This window comes from Pelodiscus sinensis, chromosome 14 (assembly GCF_049634645.1).
Source record: "Pelodiscus sinensis isolate JC-2024 chromosome 14, ASM4963464v1, whole genome shotgun sequence".
NCBI lineage: Eukaryota > Metazoa > Chordata > Testudines > Trionychidae > Pelodiscus > Pelodiscus sinensis.
The window spans coordinates 44,194,353-44,211,553 of NC_134724.1; the positions used below are offsets into that span (position 1 = coordinate 44,194,353).

At 41.9% G+C, this 17,201-nt stretch overlaps 1 protein-coding gene across 4 annotated transcripts in view; it reads left to right on the forward strand.

Moving 5' to 3' along the window:
* APBA2 (amyloid beta precursor protein binding family A member 2) overlaps window positions 1–17,201 on the forward strand; it is a 192,597-nt gene that overhangs the window by 137,081 nt on the left and 38,315 nt on the right. For 3 of the 4 annotated variants that reach the window (XM_075897719.1, XM_075897717.1, XM_006136873.4), the window contains 2 exons: window positions 11,410–11,555; window positions 16,381–16,416. In XM_075897719.1, coding sequence (XP_075753834.1) covers window positions 11,410–11,555; window positions 16,381–16,416 — 182 coding nt within the window. The remainder of the gene's footprint in view (window positions 1–11,409; window positions 11,556–16,380; window positions 16,417–17,201) is intronic. The other variant, XM_075897720.1, reaches the window with a different exon arrangement.

A 17,201-nucleotide genomic window follows, 5' to 3' on the forward strand; every position in this document is an offset into this window, starting at 1 on the left:
ACCCATTAATCCTAGATTTTAAAGAATTCAATTCTTAAGGTCAGTCCTGCCCCAAGAACATACATTTCTTGGGCAGGCTTTTCCTAAGTTCCTGATTTCACTGGCTTGCACAGGAGCCTGTTTTCAGTTGCCTCCTTAGAGGCTTACAAGAGGAGGAGCATTGGTTGTTGCTTTTTTTCTTTCCAGCAGAAGATAATCATTTAATAAAGAAACTATCATGGTTGTCAGTCTGGAAAAGATCAGGATAAACAGAGAGGATGCAACTGTGTGAACTTGTATCTACTGTGATTAAAGTACGATTGTTATGCAAGAAACTGTGTAGACAGTACAAATGGCGAGTTCAAAGACTACCTGTGATGTTTCCTGGGATTATCCAGAGTTATGAGGCACCTCTCAAGCACCTGTCCAGCCCATGAGAAATCCTTATCTGTGCCTGCCAGGAGTCAGCTCTCTGGCACTCCCAGCCATAGACATCAGAAGTGCTCCCCTCTTAGCCCAGCCAATCTTGCTTCTTCCTCTGCGAGTTAGCGATAGGCACATGCTAACTACTTGGCATCCCTCTGTAATGTTCTGCCCGTGTTTCTCTGGACAGTCATAGACATGCCAAATCCACTGTTTGCAAAGGTACAGTATGCTGCAGCTACCAGTTACACCTTGGACCAGTCCACCACTTACCACGCAGCACTTAGATTTGTTGATATAGAATGCATCTGCATGCTTATTTAACAAAGAACAGAGATTCAAATGATAGCAGGCAGAAACAAAGAGTTACCTGTCAAATGAAATCGTAGTAGAGACATAGCTTCCATTGCTCTCAGGAGACCCCTCCCATGTCACCTGTTAATGAATTATTATGCCTTGTAACTGAGCTGTAGGATCTCAATAGAACTCTGTACATCCCTTGAGCCCTTTGCCAGTTGGCATGAAGAGGTTGCTGAGGCCTGCTACTGCCCCTTTACACAGATTGACTGCTGAAGGAACTTGCATTGAACTGTTGACATTTACTGGCTAACAAGTCTTAAACTGAGGTAAATGAAACATGGTTCCTGCAGGCAGAAGAATAAAGAAGGAATTCTGGCATTTGGAAATAAACACTAACAGAGTTGTGCAGTGGATAAGGGTTAAGGGAGGGAGGGCATACAGACTGTAGAAATTAGATACTAGAAAACGAAAATAATACTTTACAATGCTTCCGTATGTGGCTAGAAACAATTTTTTTTTGTGTTGTGAATGTTTCCCTTTTCTTTCTGTTTTAAAAGTTCGTTGCTCCCATGTTGAAATTGGGATCCATATAGATTTTAAACACATTTTTTAAAGTTTTGGTAAAATTTGTTTCCTCTGATTTAATTCTTTAATAGCACAGCAAGAGAAAATGGGTGAGCTTTTGCTATGGGGTAGGTGTGGTACAATCACAGAAGGACATGATACAGGAAGAGGTCATGTTGGCTAATTAGATAGCTCTCTGAATCCAAAGCCAAAATGCCCTGTTTTATTACTGCTATTCATTTGTGTTGTACTGGGGTCCCCAGATGAGGCACAGAACCTCACTGTGCTGGGCATATTACCTCACATAAGGAAAAAACAGTTCCTGCCACTGAACATTTTCCTGCTTCTACCATGAACTCAGCAGAGGTATCACATTAGTGCACTAGCCTGCATCCAACAATTTAGGGACACATTTTCAGCAGGATTTCTTAACTGGGGTAGCAGTGCTTGCACTTACATTCATTTACATATGCAAAGTGTCTGTACATGCAGTTATTTGTCTTGTGGGAGCAAACAGCCTTTTTTGCAAGTATAATTAAGGGAGCCTATTGAACATTTGGCCTGCTATTATTAGGTTTGCATTGGCAACAGATTCCTTCTCTTGAATTCAGCTGATTATTATTGAAATAGCTCATGCCTCCCAAGTGCAGTATTGTTATATTTTGAAAGCTTTTTTCCCCCATATGGTTAGGTTTACTGCTAAAACAGCCTCATTCTATAAGACAACTTACACCTTTCATCAAAGAAATAGTATTGCTAAATAAAAACCCAGGACAGCAAATGCCTTTTTAAAGATATAGTGTATAAACTTCAAACAATTATTTCTTTAAAATATATTATTAATATCTTCACAGTGAAAAATCCAAACCTCTTTTTAACTAAATTTGCAGGTTATCCCCCTTCCTTGCATTCTCTGTTAGTAGAGCTTACATATTTGCTTAGTGTCAAGGACAATCTCTTAAGTGCCTTGCTGAATTGGGAGCTTGGCCAGGTATGTATGTGCGCTGTTACGTTTTCAAATGCCATCATTGATCTAGAAAGGACCACTCAAGTTAACCAGTTGGACACCTTGCAATTGAGAACATAAGAACATAAGAACGGCCGTACTGGGTCAGACAGCCCAGTACCCTGTCTGCCGACAGTGGCCAATACCAGGTGTCCCAGAGGGAGTGAATCAAACAGGTAATGATCAAGCCATTTTGTTGCCCAGTCACTTAGTTTGGTGAGATCTTTTTGAAGTTCTTCACAGTCTGCTTTGGTCTTAACTACCTTCAGCAGTTTAGTATCGTCTGCAGACTTTGCCACCTCCCTGTTTACCCCTTTCTCCAGATCATTTATGAATATGTTGAATAGGATTGGTCCTAGGACTGACCCTTGGGGAAAACACCATTCTGAAAATTTACCACCCCTCTCCATTCTGAAAATTTACCATTTATTCCTACCCTTTGATAATAGATCCCTACTGTTATATTCTTATTAGAGCAGGGAATTACTTGCCGTAATGCTCCATACATCACTTGCATGTCTTGTTTCATCTGAAGGTTCTCTGCATTTCCTTCTTGATGGAAAACTTTTGGAAGATTTATTCTAATAGCATGCTTCCCCTTACCCACTGACCCCCTGTATAAACTCTTTATATATAAGATGTTAAAAAGTTGCAGAGCTTGAGATAACTATATAGTCAACTACCATCTGTTGATAGTGGAGTGATCTTGCAAATGTCATCTGCTAAAGTTTCTTTTTGAAGAACGGGAGGGGACATAATAAGGTGAATCAAAATCCTTAAAATAAAAGTGTATAATTAAAGCCATTTTAAGACACACTTTGCCACCCCCCACTAAAGCATTAATAAAATTATTTGAGAGACTTGTTTTAGGTAATAAGTTACAACTAATATGTTTTAAACCGAACTAGCTGAGTGTCATGTTCATTGTCACTAAACTGCTGGGACGTATGATATGAAAACATGGCTCTTTTTTCTTTGAAACAGTCAGTAAGTAATTCCATAGACACTTAAAGTAGGGCAGGGATTATAGCTCCATTTGAGGTGTTAGTGATGTCTTTAAATATAGCAGATGAAATACAGAACTCTAGGCTGATGTCTGTGAAGATAAAGTGCCTTTCAAGTAGCTCTCAGTAGTTTGGAACAAAAATGGAGACAAAAATCTATTCTTCGAGAGATTTATAAAGCTTGATATATTGCCAAGGACAGACCAAACCCTGTATTTTGTGAGCACCTGGGAAACCCTTGAATTCAGTAGGTGGTGTTGTGTGAAAAACAGAATAAGGGCCTATATTTATAGATGTGTCACTTCCTTTTCTGAAGTGTTTTGTTGCAAATCCTCAGCTGTATGGATTGGACTTCTGGTCCTGGTTGTATAAGAGAGTATTTGTAAGTATTATTCCAGTATGTTTAGTTGTGTGCTATCAAGGATATCAGATGAAAAGCTAGACCTGAAAGGACACTATATGCATTTCAACAAAGAGATGCATCAGTTCTATATAAAGTATAGATTGCTTTTGGTGAAGGAGGGTAGAGGGGACCAGAACACCTTAAAGAGAATTTGTGCTGAAATTGGATCAACAGATGGGATCACAAATCTAAAATCTGGTGTCTTCGTGGAATTTTTGCTCATTGAGTAGTTTAGAACTGCACCTGCTGTAACTGATTCTTGAGATACTATGTAAATAACTTGACCTGCTATGGAACTGGTCATGCAGCTTTTTTGATGAGTAGACTCTTTAAGATTTGGTAGATGGTTTTTTTCTGATTTTTTACAGGGCACTGTCAAGGTATGTTTAATTATTTTAAAAAAAGTCTCTTCCCTCAGCTGACAGGGTTCCCTGCCCTCAGTTGCTGGCCCCGCTCTGGCTGCTGGCCCACTGGCCAGATGCCCTGACCGCAGGCCACTGGCCCTGCAGGCTGCCAGATCAGCTCTTCTCCCAACCGCTGGGGCTTCCTGGTCCAAGGCCTCTCTGGTCCAGTGACATCCATGGTCCTGCTGGGCCATAGGTGTTGCCAGACCAGAGATCCCAGAACTAGAGAGGTTCAACCTGTAGTTTAGTTTATAGCAAAATCTGGCTCATACCCTTTGGAAGTTTGAAATTGCAGTGTTCCCTAACAGAACAAATTGTTCCTTTTTGTGTGAATATTAGTTAGTCTCTGCTGATCCTGGGGCTATTAGTATTGATTTTTTAAAAATGTACCGTGATTACTGAATTACAAAGACTATTTTGTTTCTGCAGCAGGCTGATATTACAGCAGTCAGATGTTGGGTTTGTATGGAATTGTCAGAGGCAGCAGCATTCTCTGATGAAGAAATTTAAGGATTTAATCACACTTTATTTGTGTTTGATGATTTGGAACCTAGTACAGCTAGGAATTAGAAATATCCACTAAATAAAGTAGATGCAAATAGTTACCTCTGTGCATTCTACCAAAGTAGGGATGTTAAAAGGGTTAACTGGTTAAACGATAGCAGTGAACTGATTAACTGCTTTAACTTAGGGCCCTGTGCCTGGCCCCGCTGTATTAATCAGTTAACATCCCTATATCAAAGTAGCAAGGTATTTCCTTTTCCTGTTTTAGAGCTTATCCATGTGTGCATCAGAGAAGTTCAGTAGGCTGTCTGAGTAAGCAAATTCTCTTTACCAGAAAATTGTTGTTGGGTTGTGGGTGTTTTTTAGTTGAATGGAGATGCTAATTTAATGTCCCTTCAACCGTCTCCCCCTCTCCACAATAAATTTGTTTACTTGGGAGAGATGGTTTAGCATCCTGGCATGTTGATATGGCTCATACTGAGTTCCCATTGTAGAGCTGTTGGAGAACTTAGAGTATTTACAGTCAAGGGATTGGTGCCAAAATTGTGGAGTGACTGCCTCTTTAGTGTTGATGTAATCAAGCTAAAAATAAGGCTTAGCCATTGAATAAAGGAGATGCGCATAACCCAAGAACAGCATAAATACCTTCCTTTGTTTCTCTCTCCAGCTTGCTGCCTCTCCTTTTTTCAGTCCCTGGAAAATTATCTTGGTGTTGCTAAAGCAGTTTGTAAAAGGGCAGTTAATTTGAAAATCTTACTGAAGTCAGTCTCTAAGCCAAAAATGTGCATGGGTGCTCTACTGGACCAGGGCTTCAATTTGAGTAATATTAATTAAATTTAAGTTCCACATGTCCTTATTTTCTTTTCATCTTTGATTCCAGGTTTTTTTTTTTTTTTTAAATCTGTCCTCTTTTTTGTTGTCTTCAGCTGCCATCTGGCATCTTTCCTTCTTTCACATGGATTGGGTAATGGATGTTCTGTGTAGCTTTCCTCTCAGTGTTATTTCTTGGCAGACTACTTGGACTTCTTTATTCCCCCCAGTTATTTTATACCATCTGTACAGGACTGGAAGCTGTCAGTCTGAATAAGTTCCTGAACTCAGGTCTGACATATGACCAGTGAGCACAAAGACAGCTTCTTGTCTTCTCTGTTGTGGGTAACATTGTCCTCTGGCTTTTAAGTTCTATGATGGTCCTGTTTTGAAGCAGAGTACATAAATGTCCTCCAGATAGTCTCTTTCTGGCTAATATTTTTGCCTGGCTTAGAGCTGTACCATGCTGATCTCTTTACCGTTCTTCTTTGAGTGATTGCTCATGTCCATTCCATATTAGGAGTGCGTGTGCTCGCCTCATGCACTGGTTCTGGAAGATTTTCCCTCAGCAGTATCCATTGGGGAGCACAGAGTAAGGGGCACACATACTCCCCTACTGCCAGTAATGATGCCAGTGGAAGTTTGCTCTCTACACATTCTCACTTGTAGATAGTTTTCCTGTTAATTTCCTTAGCGTTGTAGTTTTAGTAATAGTCTGTACTTATCCCTGATGCAATGCAGTCTAGGGACTGTGCATGCCCCAATCCCCAGATTTCAAGTCCTGTGACATAGGCAAATGTCTTATGCCTCTTAGGTTACAGCACACTGCCATTTTTTTTTTTTTTGGCAGAAGAGGATATGCAAATTGCACTCGCATTTGCATATCTTCTTCCAGTACTTTTTGCGGAAGAGGTTTTTCCAATAAAAAGTCCCGTGTAGATGGAGCCATTTGTCGGGAAAAAAAACCCTCTTTCGTAAGATCCTGTAAACCTCTATTTTTGAGGAATAAAGGGGTCTTGTGAAAGAGGGCTTTTTCCCGGCAAATGGCCCCATCTACATGGGGCTTTTATCAGAAAAACTTCTTCCGCAAAAAGAATCAGAAGAAGATATGCAAATCTGAGCGCAATTTGCATATCCCCTTCCACAAAAAAAAGGCAGTGTAGCTGTAGCCTTAGTGACCTACACAACAGTTGCCTGAAGTATCTCGGTGAAGGGCACATTAGCGATAAGTGCTCAATTTAAGTCATTTAAGCCCCAGACTAAAAAGGAATTTGCCTTTATGCTCTTCTAATGGAGTTGGTGCTGACCCTGGCACAGGAGGGGAGGGCAGACATGGTCTTGAACGTGATCGATTCAGTGTGGAGCGCTCTACTGGTGCCATCTTCTAGCTAGCCAGTTCTTCCTCACTGGTTCCGATCAAGAAGTCAAAGACATCTGTGAGGGGACGTTCTTCATGATGGAAGGGAGAAGTCAGGAAGAGGGCTGAAACTCGTGATGGGCGGCTCATCACCTCTGCCTGGGAATTGGGCTCCGGCTCATGTGGAGTAGCCCAGACTTTTCCATCTTGAGTCACTTATGCTGAGAAGTGATGAAGGCCTCCAGCAGCTGTAGGTGCCATCCACTCCAGAGGCCTTGTAGCGCAGGACATATAGGCCTTGCCAATGGCACCGGCAGTATGTCAGTCCAGACCAAGCCCACATTGGCCTCTTTTATGGGCATCTTCCTATCTTAAGAGATTATTCCGCCAGTGCTCCCCACTCAGACTCCAAGTCTCAGACCATGAGGAAGCAGGCTTTGCAAACTCCCTTTTAGTTCCCCAGTGGGGTGCTGAAGGCAGGACCCATGGCAGGGTTTGCCGGCACTGTGGCGCAGACCTGTTGAGGTATGCGCCTTCTGGCACAGGCACTGATGCAAGCCCTGTGCATCTCTGAGATGAATGACATTGCCATTTGCAAACATACTGGCACCAGTCCCCTTCACATCAGTCCTCATGGTCTCACTGGTCATCAGGCCGTCGGTCTCATTCCTGGCCCTGAGCAGATGTTACTGATCCGCCTTTGCCCAATGGGCTCCAAGGTTCTATGACAGAGAGTCATCCTGCTCAGGGATCCTTGTGGGCGTGCAGCACTTACTGCCATGCAGGAATCAAAGACCCTCCCACTCCTGGCTGCTTTCATGCAACTTCAGAAGATGGCATTGAGTAGGGTTTCTTGCCAGCAGGTCAGGCACTGATGCTTGGGGTGCTGCCTCTGCCTTCAGCACCTTCCAGCTTGCCCACAGGGACAGTGACCAGTACCCTGGGACTCACAGAACCAACTCATCCCATGCTGCCTGGTCGGTTTTGGGGTCTTCTGAGAAATCGTCAGCCTCAGTGTACTCGACCCCCAAGCTGGCGCAGGCTCCTGAGGAAGAAACCCCCTGAATCCAGGAGTTTCTAGTGGGTCAGCAGTCACCCCACTGGAAGGAGGAGCGGAACTGACATCACAGGCATCGTCCTCATCTTCTCTGGATAAGTACACTGCTACCTCCACCCCATCCCTTTTCAGGGACCCTTCTCCCAAGAGTTTTGTCATGCAGGAGGTTCAGGAGCTGCTGCATCTGGGGGCCGTAGAAGAAGCTGCATCCGAGTACAGGAACGGGATGGTCTATTCCTGATTCTTCCTGATTCTGAAAGTCAAAGGTGGTTTTCAGCCTATCCTGAACCTGCAAAATCTCAACAGGTATCTAGGAGGTTCAAATTCCATGTGGTCTCCCTAACCTTCATTATTCCCTTCTTAGATCCAGGAAGGTGGTATGCCACCCTGGACCTGACAGATGCATATTTTTATGTTGGTCACAGACGTTTTCTATGCTTTCTGGTGGGTCCTGCCACTACCAGTTTACAGTCCTCCCATTTGGCTTGGCTATAGCACTAAGGGTCTTTACTAAGTACATGGCAGTAGTGGCAGCTTCCCTAAGGTGCCAAGGAATCCAGGTTTATTCATACCTCAATGAGATGCTGATCAAAGGCAGCTCCAAGATGTGGGTAAAGTGGGACATTGAGACCCTCTTAGCCATGTGCCAGTCCTTGGGGTACTAGTCAATGATATAAAGTCTACATTCATAGCAGTTCAAAGGACAGAATTAATTGGAGTAGTGCTTGGTTTGATGCATACAAAAGCATTCATGCCTCTAGACAGGTTTCTAGTCCTGCTGCCTCTGTATCTGGGAGCTGACTGGCTAAGTAGTAGTTCTGCAGAAAAGGACCTGGGGGTTACAGTGGATGAGAAACTGGATATGAGACAATAGTGCGCCCTTGTAGCCAAGAAGGCTAATGGCATATTAGGTTATATTAGGAGGAGCATTGCCAGCAGATCAAGAGATGTCATTATTCCCCTTTATTTGGCTCTGGTGAGACCACATCTGGAGTATTGTGTCCAGTTCTGGGCCCCCCACTATAGAAAGGATGTGGATGCATTGGAGAAGGTCCAGTGGAGGGCAACCAAAATGATTAGGGGGCTGGAGCACATGACCTATGAGGAAAGAGTGAGGGATTTGAGTTTGTTTAGTCTGCAGAAGAGAAGAGTAAGGGGGGGATTTGAGAGCAGCCTTTAACTTCCTGAAGGGAGGTTCCAAAGAGGCTGGAGAAAGGCTGTTCTCAGCAGTAACGGATGGCAGAACAAGGAGCAATGGTCTCAAGTTACAGTGGGAGAGGCCTAGGTTGGATATTAGGAAAAACTATTTCACTAGGAGGGTGGTGAAGCACTGGGATGGGTTACCTGGGGAGGTGGTGGAATCTCCATCCCTAGAGGCTTTTAAGTCTTAGCTTGACAAAGTCCTGGGTGGGTTGATTTAGTTGGGATTGGTCCTGCCTTGGGCAGGGGGCTGGACTTGATGACTTCCTGAGGTCTCTTCCAGCTCTATGGTTCTATGAACAGTTAGCCGGTCTGCAAAGGGAACTGGTTTTTAAACTGGCTCCCCTCATGGACCAGCTCCTGCCTGGCACCCCATGCTGCTGCCTCAGATAGAGGCAGCAGCGCAGAGTGGCAGGGGCCTCCTCGGGAGCGCAGACGGATTGCACAGGCTGTTGGCCCCACACCCCAGAGACTATAAAATAGTTGAGTAACTGATAAGAACTCATGAGGTTAATCAACTATTCACTTAACCAATATTTAACATTCTTATTTTTCACTACATCTGATAGGATGAAGGGGCTTCAAGTTTAATCAGAGAGGATTTCTGCTCTGATCTTCCATATGGGCCTGTAATGAGCTCGCAAAGGTCATGTTGCTGCTGATTATCTGAGTCCATTTGACCAGGGCCGAGGCATCATCAGTGGTCTTCCTGTCACGTGTAGCAATCCAGGACATACATAGAGACAACGCCGGGTTTGGCAGGGCCGTATTTTAATCCATGCAGTTGTGATCTCCTACCTGCCTCCAAGGATACTGCTTGGAGCCACCTAATGTAGAATGCACATGAGCAATCTCTCGAAGAAGAAAAGACAGTTATCTGTTCCATAACTGGTTTCCTTTGAGATGCGTTGCTCATGTCCATTCCACAACCCACCCTCCATCCCCACTGTCAGAATTTACAGCAAGAAGGAATTGAGGATGGGGGGAGTGCATAGCACCCCTTATCATGTACCACGGAGGCACCATTGCAGGAGTCACCAGATACTACTCATGGAAAATGCTTCTGGCACTGAGGCATATGGCAAGCACACACATTTAAGAGAACACCAGTTAAAGAACAGGTAATTGTCTTTTTCTTGGCCCAATGAAGATAGCCTTCTCTGTGAAATGTGATCTTTTTTACTAAATGTATGCTTAAACCTTAGATTATCTATTGACTTAAAAAACAACATATGGTCTGGTAGCACTTTATAGACTAACAAAACATGTAGCTGGTATCATGAGTCCTTCCTACCTCTGATTAGCAAGTGTGTAGTAGGACATGATTGTCAGTGTCCCCGTGGTGTTACTTAGTGGTTTGATTTTTTTTTCTCTCTGTATGTTAAGGCAGTTGACTAAATTCATTATGCTCAGCATAAGAGCTTAACATAGATGATGATTGGTAAAAATGGATGTTAAATGTTCATTTGTGTCTCCAACCTCCGCATTCCTTTGTGTATTTTTGTACACAGAATTACTTTTATAACTTGAGTTATGGAGTGTATAGGAAACATATTATTTTAAAATTAAAACCTCAGTGATGCAGGCACAAAGTCTTTTCACAGCTTTTTTTTCCATTAAAAGTTCTTGGCTGCATGAAATGAAGTGCTGTTTTAATTGTATTTTGTATTTTGTTTTTGTATTGATGTCATCTACTCAGCCATCAGATACCTCTGTCTTTGACCTGTCAGGTGTTGTAACTGCCTGTGATGCTTTGACATTTGATCCTCTACATCACATCTGCCTGCATCAATTCTGTAATCTGATACAGGAAATCTTCTTGTGTTTCTTTACTTGACGATTCACAACATGCAATTGTTACGAAAGACGTGTCACTCATTAGTGTGAGCTAACAAGGTTCTGCTATAGTTGGCAAAGAATTTGAGGATCCATGCACTTTTTGTCATTGACAAATATTGGTATTGAGGAATCCATATACAAGAACAGAATTTCGCCCACAGATAAGAACACTCAGTGCTTGTAGCATTGATATCAATGGGAAGGAGGCTTTTGTGTGCATTCAAGAGCAGCATTTGGTTTAGTGTAGTGAAGAGCTCTGTTGTGTTTTCCCTCCAGCAACATGCTTCAATGAACTACTCTCTGTAATTCCAAGTCCAACACACTATGCAGTATCGTAAATACTACACGTAAATACTGCCTTTTAGTTTTTGAGACATAATTATGGGAAATAAATGCACTGTTTAATATGCACTAAACTCTGCAATGATTCTTTTAACTAGGCTGTTGCAAATAAAGAAATGTGTTAAGGAGAAGTTGGGCAAGTATCAGTGCCCTTCCTTAAACTTTCTGATGCCCTACTCCTTTTTTGAAGGTAACAATTGTATACCTGCCTCTGTAGTTCCAGGACCCTGTGAACCTGAAGATCTCATTGATGGAATCATCTTTGCAGCCAATTACTTGGGTTCTACACAGCTGCTCTCAGAACGCAACCCTTCCAAAAATATAAGAATGATGCAAGCTCAAGAGGCCGTGAGCCGTGTCAAGGTAGGTGATTTTTTATGGTCTGTAGAATAGACTCCCTTGATAATTGAACTTGGAATAGTCTGAAACTTCTAAACCTTCACATCTACTAAGAGGTGCACTCAAGTGAATACATATCTGCAGCTGTAAAAATCCTCACTTTTCCCAGTGTTTAGCATTGTAGAACATACACATCCTCTGAAGAACAGAATATAAATTATTGCAGAGGCTCTTCCAAATTGTACAATATAAGTACTCAAGGTAAAATCTGGATTGTAATGAGAAAACATTCCAACCGGTTTATGACTGATTGATTCCTGTCATCTTATTAGACCTTTGGTGTCCAACGAGTTCTGAAGCAGTAGCCACTAGAGTGTCTATAGTGTATTAGTGTAATTTGAAACCATGGATTTGCATGGAAGCCACTATAGTGGCTACTGCTATAGTGAACTAGCCATACTCAACCTGCTAAATAGCCATATGTGGCTAGCGTGTTGGACACTACAGTGTTAGACCCTGGAATTGGTTATTCATGTAATTGAAAATATTTCAAATGCATCAAAATATTATTTTCTTAAGATAAGAAGGCTCAGTACCAGATTTATATTAGTGTCATTTGAAACCATGGATTTGCATGGAAGTATTTTAATACACAGTATTTTCTGTGGTCAATGAAATAAATGCATTTTATCTGAATATATAATCCAGGTAAGAGAATTTTTTTAATCATGTTCTGTGGAATTGATTGGTTTAGATTTGTACCAATATCTCCAGTCTACATGTAGATAAAGACATGATATGAAATATGTAAATTGAAGTGTGTAATTAGAAAAAACCTACAGATTTAACTGAAAATAATTTAATCAGTAGAAGTAGCATATGTTTGGAGATAGTCCCTTCACGTCAAATAATCTGCACAGCAAGACAGGCATCTTTATTGACACTTGATTTGGACTTTAGAAGGGATTGGAGGGCATGAAAAGTGTAGAATTGGCCTGATTTACACTGGTTAACCAAATAAGTTGCTATTCTTGCAACTGCAAGTGCAGTTAGCTTGCAAGAGGAGCTGGCTTTATTATTCATAAAATTGTAACCCTTTCCTGTCTTTTGTAAGTATACTTTGTAAACCTGTTTGTGGCATTTGGAGTCCACTTGAAGTGCAGAGCAGCTCCAATGTAGCTGCAGTGAGAGATGTCCATTATGCATTGTCTCCATGTGCTTGAAATAGGAGGTATGGTCACTTGAAATGTTACAAAAGGAGGCATAAAAATCCAATGTGGATGAAATTAGAACTAGCCAAATCCCAGATACTGCAGCTCTGCTTTTTAAACATAGGAAGAGCCCCCAGGCTGCAGCAGAGCTGCAGCATCTGGGTCCTGGTGTGAGCTGGGACTCAGCTGTCCTGGCTTGTACCTGGTCCCCTGCTGCGCCTCTGCCTTTTAAATTTAGTAGAGCCCGGAGGCACTTACTACATTTAAAAAGCAGAGCTTCAGCGAACCCTCTTCTTATTGACTAATCAAGTAGTTGATGAAAATTCCATTAACTACTCATTTAGCTTCCGAACCGCTATTTAACATCCCTGTGAGGCACAGCTGAATGTAAAACTGCAATTAAAAGAAAATTATGACATCTAAAAGTAACATTCAGAGATTTTTAGCATGAATAAAATTTAAAGATCTGCACAACTGAAATTTTATCTAGGCTGTTTCTATAGCAAACTTTTAATGGCTTGATTACACAAAATGCCATATTTGACACTAAATACCATGCTTCTAAATCAATAAGTTTCACTTTAGTGTTTGATACAGATAGATTGTGTGTTACAGTAGTTGCATTGCGCTGCTGGCCGGTCTCAAAGGTATTTCTCAGATCATTTGTTTTCTGCCTTCTCAAGGCGCTAGGGCAGACACTACACACTTTTTGAAATAACTTCACTTCAAAATCTGCATTTTACCAGGCGCGGCATTGTGGAGCAGACCTTGTACAATGATCAAAAAACTTGATACATAGTGCTTTTCAGCTTTGCTTTTCCGAGCTCACTTCATTTCACGGGGATTGAGAATAGTCACTCCCTCTGGAAAACCAGTAGTGTTTTAGGATTGATTTACCAGAAATCCTCTTTAATATGTGCTTAACTCAGTAAGTTTAGTAGACTCAGAGGGGTAGCCATATTAGTTTGTATCTGCAAAAACAGTGAGGAGTCCTATGGCACCTTAAAGATTAACAGATTTACTTGGGCGTAAGCTTTCATGGGTAAAAAACACTTTGTCAGATGTGATAGTAATATACTAAGTTGTTGCAGATCGTAATCTAAATAGGTTTTTTTTTTAAACGTATGGTTCAGAGGTTGGTTGATCCCTGCAGAAGGGATCCCAGGTATTCTCTGAATTCTGCCTTTTTGGGGTTGCCTTGCCCACAAAGGAAGAAAGTGATCTGGCCTCCAATTGTGACAGCAATGCCAGGATCTTCCAAGTAGGGAGGGATTGTGCCTCGCAAGTCTTCAAGAGCTTCCACCCCTCCCCAACTTTCAGATAACATTGCTTCAGTGCTGCTTTCTAAGGGGAAGGAAATTGCTCAGCATGGAGAGTCCCAGTGCCAGAGTTAAACTCAGTGTGTGGATTCCCTAAATAGCTTGCATGGCTGAGCAGTGCAGGTGGTGGTCCCATGTCTTTTCCTATAGGCCAGGGAAATCTCTGTACACAGATGACCGTTCCCTCATGATTCTTCACAGGGCAGCAGTAAGGCTCATGCTTTAAAAAGATAGGGGAGCCACAATAAATGAGTCCTCCTATAGGTGCCATTAACTAAGAGCTAATCTGAACATAGATAATGTTAATGCTACTAGACATGGACCTGGATAACTGCCACGGCTGCATCAGATTCCCGTATTAAAGGCCGGGTCCAGCTCCCATTAAAATTGATGGGCATCTTTCCACGAACTTCACTGGGAATTGTAGTGCCCCCCTCCGCCATCCCCCAAAGGGTGCAGTGGAAGAAACGTGTAGTTTTTCTGATGTCAAAAGCTGTATACTAGATCACTGAACTGGGGCTTTTACCAAATTGGCAGAGTACAGTAGATGGATTCTTTAAAGCAGCAGCCTTTTCCAGATGGGGACCCATTTTGCCAATTCAGGAAGACTTGGTGACCCAGGGCAATTCAAAAAATGTGTGAATGGCTCCTTAAGAGCCACCTGGCGACCCTTTTGAAATGTAATGGTGACCCAGATTTGGGTCCCGACCCATAGGTTGGGAAACCCTGCTTTAAAAGGTCTAGAAGAGAATACATACAGGCTACGTCTACACTGGCCCCTTTTCCGGAAGGGGCACGTTAATTTCAGCGATCGCAATAGGGAAATCTGCGGAGGATTTAAATATCCCCCGCGGCATTTAAATAAAAATGTCCGCCGCTTTTTTCCAGCTTTTAGAAAAGCCGGAAAAGAGCGTCTACACTGGCCCCGATCCTCCGGAAAAAGCGCCCTTTTCCGGAGGATCTTAAATCTACTTCAAAGTATGTACTTCAAAGTAGGAATAAGATCCTCCGGAAAAGGGCGCTTTTTCCGGAGGATCGGGGCCAGTGTAGACGCTCTTTTCCGGCTTTTCTAAAAGCCGGAAAAAAGCGGCGGACATTTTTATTTAAATGCCGCGGGGGATATTTAAATCCCCCGCGGATTTCCCTATTGCGATCGCTGAAATTAACGTGCCCCTTCCGGAAAAGGGGCCAGTGTAGACGTAGCCACAGTGTCAGACCCAAGCATAAAGTGCTTGGCTATGTCCCATCCACTCCTACCCTTTGTGTTAACTTTTCCACTATAGATCTTCTTCCTAACTCTCATAAGGGAATGCTAAAGTACCATGGACATCCATGCTCTGCAAACAGATTAAAACTGCATATATTTCTTTCATATGCTAGATTCCCCACAAATATTAAAACTCTCATACAGAAATGAGGTGGACCTTGCATTCACGTGCACTTCTATACAGTGTGCACAACTGAGTGGTATTTTCCAGTTCGTTAGAGCAAAGATCGCACAGGTAGACCTTTGGAGATTGACAGACGTTTGACTCTCCTTCAAGACCTTTTGCAGGCTCTCTTCTGCAGAGTTGCCCTTAGATTATTCTGTACTGCCTCTAATCTCTGCACATGTCCATTTCAAAAAACCTACACTGAAACTTGGTCTTGATCCAGTGCTTATTCTGTGCCAGGGCTGAGCCCAGCATCTGTAGGCTTGGCAGTTCATAGTCCAGGCACTTCGGAGCTTGCCACATCATTTATGAAAATAAAGTAAAACTGTTGCTTGAACCCTTGCACCTAATTGCTTGAGCTCAGGCATAGTTTGTTCACTTGGCATAGTTTGTAGGAGCTACCATATTATAAACATACCCTAATGTTAAAATGCTAGTGCCTGAACAGTACTTCTGAAACTAATATGATTTTTGTATGTACAAATCTATGTCTCTTTGAATGAATAAATCGGGGATTTGGACATCCTGTAAGTGCCTGGTATGCAATTTTAGGTAATGGTGCATCCAGCAGGGAAAAAATGTAATGAACAGCTTTTAACAGACAACACTCCATCATTTCTGTAATGAGTTGGCAGTATGCATAACCCCATTTGACCGTGTCCATTATCCCATTGAAGCCCATATGCTTCAAATATATATATCCTGTAAACCACTCTCTCCCCTTTCTTCCCCCAAATAACAGTTTTAAGAGTCTGGAATCATAATCAAAAGGTTTCCCTGACTTCACACGCTGTCTTTTCTCTCTCCTTTTTTTTTTTTTTTTTTTTTTTTTTTGTGTGTGTGTGTGTGTGCATCTGTCTGCTTTCTTTTTTATGCTGCTCCTCAGAGGATGCAAAAGGCGGCTAAAATCAAGAAAAAAGCGGTGTGTAGATTGTTTTTCTTGAATGCTAATGTTTGTTTCCATTTTTGTTGTCCTTGCTCCCCTTGGAGAGTTGTGTTTTTTATTACAGATCCTCATAATTTTGGTTTTATTTGTTTAATCATAGGCTAATGAAGGAAACAAGAAACACTTGTTTATTTCTTTCATCTACCACTTGCCAGAGTGCCTGTCTGTTGCTGTTCTTCTGTTTAATGTCACAATGTCCTGTGGTTTGTTCATTTCAAATAAATGACCAGTTTTATGAGGGGGAGAATTAAAAAAAATCTAATGCTTATGCTTGTTTTAACAGGAATAGTTAATGCTAACAATATAATTAAATATGACCATGACTTACTGTGTTTATATTAATTAAATTCATTCTGAATATTTAAGCTCATGCAAAGTTTAATTTTCCAACTCAATATGGTAACTAGTACAATTTGCTGATGAGATATTCCACCAAATTAAACAAAATGTACATCAATGGTGTCAGGGTAAATGTGATTATCAAAAGTGTCCTTAGAGTGAATCTCACTGTTTGTGATAGTCTTGATTGTAAGTGATTAGTTCTTTGCCAAAATGTAATGTGACTTTCACTCTTTGCATGTTGTTTGACCCACCTTTAATACAACGAAAAATAATGCATTTTTGTATTGTCATTTTGACTGAATTCAGTGCAGGTGAGTGGCCCTGGAGTGATACCCCTTGGAGAACAAAGTCTTCTCTTCATCCACAAATATAGGCAGAGAATAGGCAGCTTGCTTCCCTATGCTGCTTCATCAGTGAGC